General features: G+C 39.2%; 1 protein-coding gene across 2 annotated transcripts in view; it reads left to right on the forward strand.

Moving 5' to 3' along the window:
- Nucleotides 1-13,957, forward strand: part of fhit (fragile histidine triad diadenosine triphosphatase) — a 318,522-nt gene that overhangs the window by 247,965 nt on the left and 56,600 nt on the right. For both annotated transcript variants that reach the window (XM_029775001.1, XM_029775002.1), the window contains exon 7: nt 12,223-12,291. In XM_029775001.1, coding sequence (XP_029630861.1) covers nt 12,223-12,291 — 69 coding nt within the window. The remainder of the gene's footprint in view (nt 1-12,222; nt 12,292-13,957) is intronic.

The raw sequence follows: 13,957 nt of genomic DNA on the forward strand, positions 1-13,957 counted from the left end.
CTGAGACTCAGGGGCTATGGGGGCTGCCACTCTAAAGGGGGTGAACGGTGTCAGGGGATCCCACCCTTGCCTCCAGCACTGACAGTAGTTTAGACCTGGCTCTGCCTGACAAAACTTTCTTCCCTCACTCTTCCTACTCTTTATGTCTGTAGTGAGATACAATAATATATGCCATTTAGCATACATTTTTACGTTGTTGGTCACTTTGAGATTAATTGTATTATTGTTTTGGTTTTTATTCGCTTGTTGGGCAATGGGGCGGCAGGTAGCCTAGTGGTTAGACCATTGGGCCAGTAACCGAAAGGTTGCTGGATCGAGTCTCCGAGCTGACAAGGTAAAAATCTGTTGTTCTGCCCCTGAACAAGGCAGTTAACCCACTGTTCCCCGGTAGGCCATCATTGTAAATTAGAATTTGTTCTTAACTGACTTGCCTAGTTACATAAAGGTTACAATCATAGTCCTGAAGTTTATAATCTGTTATGATATATACCTCATATCTCAAACATTTCAAAGTTATAGACTATGAATGCACAATGCAACAGACTACAGTGTATTTGTTCAGAGACAAACTGTATTTGAACAAGTTTTTACCCTGTTTTTTTATGCGTATCACCTTAATACTGTTATTCCCAAAACCCACACACTCATTTCATATTGCATATAGAACACAAGCTTAATTCTACATTTATGGAAGTTGCCATGAGAGCAGTCTTTGGCCTGAACTGAGGAGGAATATTGAAATGCTAATGGGGTAATTTGAGCTGAGGACATTAAGGCAATGGATGTGTGGACATGTTTTAATCATAGAGATGAAAGTTAGTATTTGCAAAATATATGAAAGAATACTGAAATATACTTAAATATAGCTCATGTTATGTATTTGAAAAAAACACAAGGGTGTAAGAATACACAAGGGTGTAAGGAGTTGCTTTATGTGCATTGATTTGAAATTCCATACCTACTACCCCCATCATTTGCACCCCCTTTCATTTATTTTATATACTTTGAAATTGCATTATTTGAAACAATGGTTATGGTACTATTAGAAAGAAAATGTACAAATCATCTGAATTAGTCTCAGCCTTGTGAATTTGTGGCATTTTGTTTTAAATATTTCCAGTATATTTCATAACACATTAGTGCATTCTGTTAGATCATTTATAGTGTAATTACCATTTGTGACCGACCGCCTCAATTCGGGCTTATGTAGAGCTATAAAATTGTATATCATACACTGCAGTTGAGGAACAATGGGAAAGTAATTCTGCTTTGAAAGTTGATAGACTTGTAACCCTACTTTTGAGAAAATGGTCCTTAAATGTTTTGGCACACCTACTGGAGAGCTCTTCTTTGTCTACACGTATTCAGCATCGTTCACACCCTCTTAGGCCTTAGCCCCACCCATCTACTTAACGATTCACATGATGAAGCCATGTGCTAAACAGAGTAAGTAAGGTAGTGTAGTAAACAATCAAAGATTTCAAGACTAAAAGTGGTGAAAGTAGTAGCCTACAATAAGGAAAAACTCCAGTTAAAAATACACTTTATCTAGTCCTTGGCCTATATCCTAATCTGACTTTGGTGCAGGTCATGATGTTCTTCACATTACCGTCCCTTGTAATCACACACTACATCAAATAAAATCAAATTGTATTTGTCGCATTTTTTTATTTGATTTTTTATTTCACCTTTATTTAACCAGGTAGGCAAGTTGAGAACAAGTTCTCATTTACAATTGCGACCTGGCCAAGATAAAGCAAAGCAGTTCGACACATACAACAACACAGAGGTACACATGGAGTAAAACAAACATGCAGTCAATAATACAGTAGAAAAATAAGTCTATATACAATGTGAGTAAATGAGGTGAGATAAGGGAGGTAAAGGCAAAAAAGGCCATGGTGGCAAAGTAAATACAATATAGCAAGTAAAACACTGGAATGGTAGATTTGTAGTGGAAGAAAGTGCAAAGTACAAATATAAATAATGGGGTGCAAAGGAGCAAAATAAATAAATACAGTAGGGGAAGCGGTAGTTGTTTAGGCTAAATTATAGATGGGCTATGTACAGCTGGTGCTTAAGGCTAGTGAGGGAGATAAGCGCTTCCAGTTTCAGAGATTTTTGTAGTTCGTTCCAGTCATTGGCAGCAGAGAACTGGAAGGAGAGACGGCCAAAGGAGGAATTGGCTTTGGGGGTGACCAGAGAGATATACCTGCTGGAGCGCGTGCTATAGGTGGGTGCTGCTATGGTGACCAGTGAGCTGAGATAAGGGGGGACTTTACCTAGCAGGGTCTTGTAGATGACCTGGAGCCAGTGGGTTTGGCGACGAGTATGAAGCGAGGGCCAGCCAACGAGAGCGTACAGGTCGCAGTGGTGGGTAGTATATGGGGCTTTGGTGACAAAATGGATGGCACTGTGATAGACTGCATCCAGTTTATTGAGTAGTGTATTGGAGGCTATTTTGTAAATGACATCACCAAAGTCGAGGATAGGTAGGATGGTCAGTTTTACGAGGGTATGTTTGGCAGCATGCACAGGGTACAGTTGTAAACGGTACTGTGAAATGGTTACTTGTGTTTGAATAGTGGCAATATCAAAAATAGAAAGTGTCTAGATAAAAATATTTTATAAATATTTTATAATTCTTAGATAATGCTAAACAAACACTAGGAGTGAGCCTAGTGGTCGAACAAAACAAGTATCATTATGGATATGGGCAATTTTCTGCATACGATTATGTTCAGAGTATTTTTTTTAAAATATCTGATAAGAAGAAAGGTTTTTTTCAGGTGCCAGCAAGCATGTTTCTCATGTGTCAGTCACAGAGTTTCTAAACCATACTGTATTGTGTTTGAGTCAGTCATGTGCATGGTCTAAATAACTCAACTGGCTAGTTTGCCTGTCCGTAAAGAAAAGGGTGGGCTGTATGTTGATCCTGTTGCTCTGATTGGATAGAGTGAAATTATATTTCTCTGGCCACTCGCTTCATAATTTCACCTGATCGCTTTTCCTCGCATGTTTTCTGTCTGTTCATTTAGATTTCTGCTGCCTGCTACTATGATAAATCACAAGGCGAGGACGTTTGCTATCAGTATGCATAATATCTAACCAGTGAGGCAAAGGTAGGGAAAAAAATGAAACTAATGCGCATTCTGACTGACTGACTGCAAACTTGACTACCTGCTGCATATTGAGGACACACAGACAGACACACACACACACACCCCTCCGCGCACTGCTTCTAATCTGCAGCTTTTTTCAGCGAGAACATGCAGGGAGGTATTTTGCCAACCTCTATTTAGGCATATTAAAACACTTCAGTTTTTCCGATCACGAGTGTCATGCAATCCGACTGTCAACTGTCAATTTACGGATAAGATTACGAATACAAGTATGGCCATGTCGGCACACCCCTACCAGACACACTTGTCTAAATTGATGGGTCATGTGAAAGAAATGCTATAATCACCCACAGTCACATCTAGCTATTGTCTAGACATATACAGTACCAGTCAAAAGTTTGGACACACCTACTCATTCTAGTGTTTTATTTATTTGTACTATTTTATACATTGTAGAATAATAGTGAAGACATCAAAACTATTAAATAACACATATGGAATTATGTAGTAATCAAAAAGTGTTAAACTAATCAAAATATATTTTATATGCTTTTTTGTTGTTGATCAAATAAAATTCTAAATTCAAATGCCTCTCCTGTGAAGTAGTGACATGCAACATACGCCTAGATTCATGAAATGGGTAAAGTAAATACCAGGCCATTTCTCTACCGTGAAATAAAGTGCCACTGAGATGTGAAAAAGTCACGAATCCTCAGACGTAATCATCATCGAAACCACAGCACATTCCCAACCTGCTCTGGCGGCTTCTGCACGCTAAAGATTTGAATGGGCATCCAAAGAATTTGCCTGAGAACAAAGGTACTTATTTGAAGAGGTCTTTGAATAAGTGCTACATCCTCTTCAAATGGCACCCGGTCCCCCAGATAATGCCTCCGCCATTGAAATGTTTAATCACCTAAGAAGCGCATTTAAAGTCGAAAGCCTTTTCATTCTTCTCGCAGAGGAGGAAAGACAGCCTCAAACACATAAATGTATGCTGTTATTTACTTTAAGAGGCCAGTAGTGGTTTTGATTTATCTGTTTAGTATTCTGTATGGGCTGTCTAGGCGTGTGTGCAACAAGCAGGTCATTGAGGTTTGTTATCTCCCTTTATATTCTCGTCACATCACATCATATATAGGCTCAATGAGGCATTACGGCTCGTAGGATTTCTTGTCTAAATAGGGAGTTTTGTGGTGGATAATGTTAATTTCATGTGAACCTGAGAAATGTCAGACAGGCGCTTAGTGGCCCCTCTCAGGTGGGGTGCCTTTAGAAGGGTGGTAGGGGGGGTCCCTCTGTCATAGTGTATTTGGTGTGCCTTTTAAAAGCAAAGGTTAGCTTTCAGAACCGCTCGGACCACTCTTCAACAGTAGGTGAGCCCACGCCTCCCTCCATGTCTGATTGAATGGAGGGACTCATATTGACTGAGCCCCGCGTTGTTGAAGTATCTGGGGCGGCAGGTAGCCTAGTGGTTAGGTCGTTGGACTAGTAACCAGAAGGTTGCAAGATCGAATCCCTAAGCTGACAAGTTAAAAATCTGTCGTTCTGCCCACTGTTCCTAGGCTGTCATTGAAAATAAGAATTTGTTCTTAACTCACTTGCCTAGTAAAATAACAACAACAAAAAAACTATACACCCTCCATGTTATTGCCCTGAAATATCAATTAACTTTAAAACTTGTCCAAACCACTCTGTTTTGTTGTAATCCAACTCGGAAAGAAAGCGTATCTTCTCTATGACTCAGAAGGTCTTCAGCCAGTAAGAGACAGCCTCCTTTATCACTACTTCTAAAATACTGTTTTCTTTTGTAATTTCCGCTCACAATCAACGCTTACTTTAAATTCAAGTAATTACCTTTAGAAAGCTAAATAGAGCACTAGAATTCCCTGTTGCAGGAGAATTACTGTATTTCAGGTTTAAAAAGGCTTCTGAAGCTTGTAATTTCCACTTTGAAATTTCAGACTTGATTTTCCCTTATGAAAAATGTTGCAACCCCTAAAAATATGTCCATGAATTATAATCAACATGATAATTCACAATTCCTGTTGCTGCAGGATTAATTTCCTGTTGTAGCAAACTGGCTCAAATTGAGATTCTACATCTGTAATAGATGGTTCTGGAGGCTGTTGTTTTCCATTGTTTCTTGTTGTTGTCGGCGCCGTTAATGTTGTTTTTACCCCTGCCTTGTCTTCTTCATGCTCATTAGCCTCACGCTGCACGCTAGAAACATCTGTCCTCCCCAGCCCAACCCTACACCAGTCTATCTGCTAATGGGACTCCTGAACACACAGCATCACCTCACCAACAACACTCCACATAACCTACTCTACCTTCTGCTTAAAGGATGGCCTTTCTTACTTGTCCTGTTCTCTTTCTCTGATTTGAATAACAATGACATGAGATGTCTGTTCTTGGGCACAAGGGGCCTGAGTTTTGCTGTTTTGGGTGTTTTTTTTAACAGGACACGTCAGGGTTTCAAATGTGCTCCTGGGCCAACTGCCTTTTAGCCTGACCAGTTTCTAAATCAACTTTAAAATACTCTGCATGAATAATAAATGAATGCAAAGTCCTGCAGTCAGGCCATTTTGCAGCCAGATTTGATCTGATCTAGAGAATGTCCCCAAAACCCGACTAGTGTGTGGAGAGAAGATGGCGGTCATACTACCCCCCAGAGAAACAAAGCCTTGCCATCCGTTTTTCACAAAACCAATTTTTCATCCAGTGATTGTTTGAGATGAAATTGTTTTTGTCTGTCAATACAAACAAGGTCAAATAGCAGTGTATTTTTTGCTATCTTCAATTAGATTCAAACCTAAGGGAAGGTTGGCTTTTGGATTATCATGAAATCGCCTGCATCAAATATTTTCTCATTTGCAGTGAGTGCCATCACTGGGAAACGCAACAGGGAAGCTCTCAGCCATGAACCAAAGGCAGTAATAAAGAGAAGTTGTTCTATCACTGTTCCTTAACCCACTGAAATAATCTACATATTTTATCCAGTCATTTTGAACATGCAGTAAATCTGAATTAGAGGCCTGCCTGGTCCCTTTATGAGAAAAAATATTATCTGGTGCACCAAGCACACTGGCTACAGTGCTGCCCCACCTCCATTTATCAACTGGATTATTGCAATCATGTGCTCTCGCGCTGGCAATAAAAAATGACTCTTTGATTGAATAAGAGAGAGGCAGTCTATGGAGGCAAATGCACTTTTATAAACTCTGTGCCTCGAGTCTCACAAAGACAGAAGACAAATCTTTGTATTAGAATGATGGAATTTAGTTTATTTTCATCTTGTGGAAAATGTAGGGGTGATTATAGTTATTCATCATGTGGACGGCTCTGTTTGGAACATGTTTGTTGCTGTGTGTGTTCACAGAGAAGGGCCATGATATCTACATTGCTGTATGAAAACAAAGGAGAATGTGCTTAAACATAGAAATATTAACAGTAAAACCAGTGAAGCCGGGTTGTGTGCTGGTTTGATGGCACAGTCATTGTTTATTAAAGAGCCAGATGAACCAGAGAGGTTGATTCTCATTATTTGATTGACAGTTGCAGAGGTCCTGTTTTTGCTAAATGGATATATTCCTATCAGTCATTTACAGTGTGTACTGGCAGCACTCTCACTGTTTGTGATGATGTGTATTGGGGAGGGGGCATGCTGATGAGATAACCTAAGGGCTTGACCGAAGACCCAGCCAACTTCAAAACAGATCACTGCCTCATGGTTGTGGGTTAATTGGGGCTTCAGGTGACCCTAGATTGGCAGAGTAGGCCATTTGTTACCGCCACAGATGGCTGATTGCAACTGCTTAACAATGCAGTAGGTGTTGAATACCTTTCAACACACCCACAATGAATGTTAGTATGGTACCTCACAAAGTAGGATCTCACTCTAAAGCAGGGGTGTGCGACAAAATATTTTGCTGTGTGACCTGAAGTTTTAATTTGGGAGCACTTGTGCAAAGAATATTAATAAATACAAATAATTTGTTTTATTTTTGTATTAATTGTTGTAATGATAAGGCTTTGTTATAATGTAAATGTAAAACGTTTATCCCGCTGTTTCCCGAACACAGATTCATTAGCATCATGCTTGCGCCATTTATGCAGCGAAAACGTATTGTTTCTAGCCCAAACAGTTCAAAAGATTTGACCCATATTACCAGCGCAATGTTTCCTTCTTCCTGTCGTGGATTGGGGGGCTGCATTTTACAATCATAAACCATGTCGCGGGCCGTTGTAAAACTATTGGGTAGTTAACCATTTGTTTTACACCTTGTTCAGTCATGTTTGTTACCTCATTAGCTAGCTAGCTGACAACCTGATAACTTTACCAGCATATCTGAACATTTGGGGGCAGAGAAGAAAGGAAAAAGGGATAGTTTCTTCAGGATCGGTGTCCTTTCCACGGGACGGTTGAGCTGAGGTGGTAAGTAACAGGAACATTTCCCAGGACATAGACATATCTGATATTGGCAGAAAGCTTAAATTCTTGTTAACCTAACTGCACGGTCCAAGTGAAAGAATTCCATGCTATTGTTTGAGGAGAGTGCACAATTTTGAAAAGACAGTGTACAGTTTTCCATAGTAATGCATCTCAATAGGAAAATAGTGTTTTTACATCATGTAGAAACCTAATATTCCACAAATGACTTTTTAATTTTAATGACCGGTTTTTGTATCAACATTTAAGCATTTTATAACATATTAGTTTCCAGTGCACAACGTGCTTCAGATGCAGCTATAATTCATTTTATGTTGTGCTCCTAACTTTTTAAATATTGGAGCACCAGTGCTAACAATGAGCAACCAATGAAAATTGTTCATTTAGAGCCCTGGCGTAGAGAACATTTTGCAGTTTTAAAGCAAGTTTGCTGCAATTCTGAACATTTTGCCATGAGGCGGAGAGAAAAATGTGCAGTTTTACAGCAAATGTATTACAATTCTACACATATTGCCATAGGGTGGAGAGAATTTTTTTTAATATGATATCTGAGTGAGAGTGACTAACAAAATCAATAGTTGGGTCCCGGTCAGTAATTTGACCATGATTAAAAATACCTGATATTTACAGTGTGACATACTTTAAGACAGCAATTTACCATGGTTCAGTAAAGACTATGTAGTAGTAAAATACAGAGGTTATGCTGTGTCTTGGGGCTGGTGACTAACCCTCATGCTAGCAGTCACAACACATCACATTCAGGGTGAACCATAGTCAAACACACCACCTTTTACGCAGGGCTCCTAGCAGAGGCATGACAATGGACTTTGCAAACATAATGGGTTATTCCAATGTTAGCAATAGACTCATTAATCTTCATGGTGTCACGTTTTAGTTTGTTTGAGCCCTTTATAGAGAGAGAAATTGAGAGCATATGCATTGAAACGGTGTTGAAGTGCAAAGCAAAGGGGACCCATCAAACAAAGCAAGATGAATCTTCCTGTAAATTGCTGGCTGTTGTTTTTTTTAGCGAGAGGTGGTTTGGCGGTGGAAGCAAAGAATGGTGGGACAGATTTTCCTCTCTTCCTCTAATTAGTAGCTCCTGCTCGGAGCAACAGTGGCTCCTGCACCCCCTGCCTTAATGGGAACACAGCTGTTTGTGACAAAATACATTTGTCTGCCTGTCTGACTAGATTTCACCTAAACAAAAAAAATGCTCTGTAGTTATTTGCACTTTTATCTATTCAGTCAGAAACTAATTAAAAGACATATGTTTTATTATGTTTGGAGAAACTTTACATACCTCTTAGAACGTAGCACAGACAAACGAACATACAGCTCTGTATGAAGGATGTTCTAAATGAGTAGGCCTGTGCTGTGTGTGAGTTCTTTGAAACAGGGTATGGTGACCAAGTATGGATGGAAAATAAAGCATAAGGAAGTATCCACAGACTGATGAGGGGACGTTGGAGGGGATGACATTGAACTTTGACCCCCAGTATCTGCATGCGTCTAATCAGGGAGCCAATGAGACAAAACAGATATACTGTAAGTGGGACTCTGACTGCTGCCAAGGACACATACCAGTCTTGATGGAAAACAACTAAGATCAAATTGTTTTCGATTAGCTTTATTAAGATAGATATAGTCCTATATCAGTTGGGGTGTAAGGAAATATTGGTACCACTTAGTGTGTGCTTTGCTTTGTTCCCGCATTAATACACTTTCAAATGGTGATATTATAGAGTCCCCAACTCCCCCATTTCAGAGCACTAACAGCCATTTAGTGACACGGCTGCTGTAAATCTAATCCAGGAAGTCAGACTTCCACTACCTTGCATGTTCTAATTCCTTTACCAGTCAAGGCCAGGCATGACAGCTGCCATATCTTATGAGGGGAGACGTATTGAGCCCACGCAGAGTGGCCCCTTGCTGTGCATGTGGGCATCAAACTGTCTGAAACTCACCCCACACATTCTGCAGTGTCAGTCAGGGTCTATGATCTCCCATCCCACCCTTCACATTGCTGGCATGCCGGCTTTTGCCTCCCTCACTCAGCACCGTTTAAAATGTATTGAACACCGCTGCCGCCGACTTCCTTCAAACTTTATCTCAAGGTAGGCAGATTTAATAATGCAGACAATATGCAAATCGACTCATTAAATAGAAAATGTGTGGCAACAAAGCAGAGGCCACAAAACATGTTATTTTGTTTGTAGCATTTATAAACACTTATTGACACAGCCTGTGCTGTTTATCATAGCTGAGTAATGATAAATGAATAAAAGCTGGCAATTTGGTTATTATGCTCTAGATGAGTGTATTATACTGCAAAGACCCCCTGATAAACTGTCTGGCTGACAGCTGATGATATTGTCTCGTGTTTTGTGAGTCTCGATACTGATGAGGTTTTGGCACTGAGAAAGTTTAGAAGCAGTCACAACTGCTGGTCTCACCCCATCCACTAGGTTCACAGCACAAATGTGCTACTAGACAGAGCAAGAGACAGAAACTCTGTCATATTTTAGTACTTCAGTGTGTTGTTTTGCTCCAACTACAAATGTACCAACTTCCTTGAAGTTGTTTTGACTTAATTCACATCGGAGTGGATGTGGCTGTTTTAAAACGAGACTAAAGTGCTGAATAAAATGCTTTTTGAGGTTAGGACCTGTAGATAAAAGTGAGCCCCAGAGTTCAAATGGCCCTTCTTGATATTTTATACACATCTTTGCTGAGTAGCCAAAGTTCATGATAAAGAACTCTTAAAGGTGTACTATGCAGAAATTGCTCCGACATTTCCTGGTTGCTAAAATTAGAATAGTTTGGCTAATTTCAGTTTTTGTAACAAAACAAGCAAGTATAGTGTAGATAATCATTGTACCATCTAAACCACTGTGAAATATATTTTCCGTAACCAAAAATATTGTATTTTCAGCTGTTTGAAGCTGGTGTACAAAACCGAAAGTAAAAGACACAAAAAATAAAACTTAAGAGCGGGAAGCATAGAAAAATGCACATAGAACAGAACTACAGCTTCTTAGACTTGCTTTCAATGACAGATCTGTAACTCCCAAAAAGTTACATATTGCAGCTTTAAACAAGGATATCAGTTTTGTTTGTCAGTTAATTTCCCCTGTCAGTTTAGTTCCTCAATGTGCTGTCAACTCTGAGAATGATGAGATAAGTGAGATGTTCCGATCCAGAAAAGAATAAGACAGTTTTCCTCATGTCATTGATTTTATTTATCATGTACAAAGTTGACAGTCTGTGCTTACATGATCCTAACAAACACAGGATGTGTTGTCATTTATGTTCTGTATGCTAATGAACATCTATTCAAGTCAGCTAATCAAACTGTTTTGAAGATACTTCTGAGAATGCTCTTATTAAGTAAGCGCTGTGTACTCTAAAGAACTGTCACAAGTATTCAGAAGGCCCAAGAGGCTGCTTTGTGTGGGAATGATTTCTTACATCTGAATAGCCTTGACAGTACACTTGCTCTATTCACGTTGATGCTTATACAAACACGATGATGTGCTGTTCTCCCACAATGCCAGTGGCAGAATCACAATGGCTGTTGACAATTTGTAAAATGCGGTATGACAATTTGAAAAATGTGTTTAAAACCATCTCTGAAATGATGTCGGAGGTAAGCCTATTCCCTGTGAATGCGGCTTACTGTCATGTTAATTGTAACTGTGTCCTTCATTTTTCATATTGATTTATTCTGTTTTACTTAGAGAAATAATAATTATATATACCAGGGTTTGACAAAGGAACTAATCAACTGAGACAATATAAAAAATGACATGTACGACTTTGCCACTTTATTATACAGGCTTACCCCATTAATTCCTCATGTGGTTGTTGTGTTAGGAACACTGCTGCTGAACTATTCATTTAACTAACATCTATTTTAGTGGATTTCTATTGCATTATTTGAAGTATGCAACATTTTAGCAATCTAGAGCCAAGTGCTGATTAAAACTCAAGCATATGTAAGTGCTGGGGACTTTAGCATCATGAGGACATTGTTTCTTCAGTTTGAGCGTGTTGTCTTTCATTTCAGAGGAGTCTCTCGTTCTCTACTTGTCCTTCATTATGTTATCACTAGCTAATGACTTTTTTTTACTCTGTAAAACTTTGTTGCAGATTTGCATAGTGTAAGATAAATGTTTGCATAGTCTAATTATCTTTCCTGTTTTAATGTGTGTGTTTTTTCTTCTTCTGCGTAAATACGTAACAGTTGTTCTGGGACATTACCACACTAATAAGCACCCAAGGAAAGCTGCAAGTTGGAAACTAACTATGCAGATGGCCAAGTTTGTGACAGCACGAGGCAAGGGGGAACAGAAAAGGATGTCTGACAAAGTCAATTTAAGTTTTAAAAGCATAAAATTAAGGAGTCCCGGTGGTATACAGGTGGTACACTTGGCGGAATGTATTGTAACCCTCCTGTGATTTACAGCGTTGCTTCACCACCAGATTGAGAATTAATGAAAGATGTCTCTGGATAGGTCTGTTGTCAGTTCAGTCTGTTACAAGAGTACCTGGCACAGCATAGTATGTATGTCTCTCTGGATGAGTGAATAACATAATTTCTAAAAATAAAACTTGTTCATTTGTTTTGTCATTGTGTGTTTTCAGCATGTTCACGTGCATGTCCTCCCCAGGAAGGCAGGTGACTTTGAGAGAAACGACAACGTCTATGATGAGGTAAAGTAGAGCGTTTTTAAAGTTATTTTGCCTCTCCCACTACATTGATTTGAGTTCTTATGACCAAACATTGATATTCAATATGACACACTGGCTGTTTAAATTCCTCCAGGGTAGGAGTTGTTTTTATCATACAGTTATCTTATGTTTATCAGTAATGCACTACCTCACCTGTAGCTCAAAATAATAGCTTTAATTAAACATGTTAGAGCTGGGGTTGAACAAACGTCAATACACCCTGAGACCTTTTCGAAAATAAAATCACCAAACCAATGAACCACGATACTTCAATACACAGATAATGAACATGCCTTTCATAGTGATTTAAATTTCCCTGTGACATTTAAAATTTGCAACAAGAGCGGCCACACCAAATGAATATCAATGACTAAGTTTGATATGAATATTCTAATTACTACATCTAATAAAAACAGGCTTGACTATAGTTCCCTAAAGAGCCAGAGGGGGAAATAGAACGCATCCACATCCGTGGCCCACCAGCCAAATACAAATAGGTTTGTTTTTAATTTGCATGTGATCATAAGGGTTATTGTGAAAGCAGCTACTGTATGCCATTCATATTGTTGATGTCACACGCTGCAAATTAGACCTTTTTTCTCTGAGGTGTTTTGCTTCACAATGAATAATCACCCAGTGTTGGCTCCCCCATACCTTACCACTGTTAAGTGTTTTATAACTCAAACCATGCACATTTACTCTCTCATAAAGACTATTTAAGAGGCAATAGAATAGTTTAACCACTTTCCTCCTTCACAGTGTGAAACTAGTGAGAAATGTAGCACAGGGTTTCCAATCATCTATTTGTGTGATATTGTGTGTAGTGAATAGACAATGTAATCTAAACTTCAGACCCACGTCATCCAGTCACAGCCTCTGATTGGCTGTATTTCTGATTAGGACATTACATAATGATTGGTTGATGTCTCTGATGTCAGTGACTAGGCCAATTACCCCAGACAGTCATTCAGTGGCCGTGCTCACTACAAGGCTGACTTTGGGGCAGGCATCGAGGCTCCACTGTCTGGGGTGTTTATCGATGCAGAGAAAGGGATGGGACTCTGGAGTGCGATTTTATTTGTCACTTTATTTAGATGAAGTGACACGGACCGGTAGATTCACGCAACGTGGTTGTAAAGAGCCTGTCCCCCGCCTGACAGCCATTCTGAAAGATACAGTCAGCAGCCTCTCTCTCTCTTGCACTCTCTCTCTCTGAGATATAACACATGCCATTTCCAATTTTCTTAGCAGTGTCACCTTGCCAAAAAAAGCTGTCATGGCATATTAGACTTGTTTTGTCTCTTCTCTTTCACAAATTTTCTTTGTTATGTGCTTTGAATGTACGAGCTTGTCAGTAGTCATAATGGAGACAACAGCAAATGCTCAGGTTTTGTCTTCCTCTCTCACCGAACTAGATGCTGTAGCTATTCAAAGTTTCATACAGATACACTACTATAAAGTGTGTACTGTACAAAATATACTTTGTCAAGTTCATCTGACATCTTTACAATTTATATATGTGACCAACCGGCTCAATTCTGTTTTATGTAGCAAAATTTGAACAGTTTTTTTTACATTGGATAAAAGTAGAGAATGGTATATCATACACTACAGTTGAGGAAAAATGGCGTTTTCAATAGAAAGGAAA

Source organism: Salmo trutta, chromosome 14 (assembly GCF_901001165.1).
Source record: "Salmo trutta chromosome 14, fSalTru1.1, whole genome shotgun sequence".
Taxonomy (NCBI): domain Eukaryota; kingdom Metazoa; phylum Chordata; class Actinopteri; order Salmoniformes; family Salmonidae; genus Salmo; species Salmo trutta.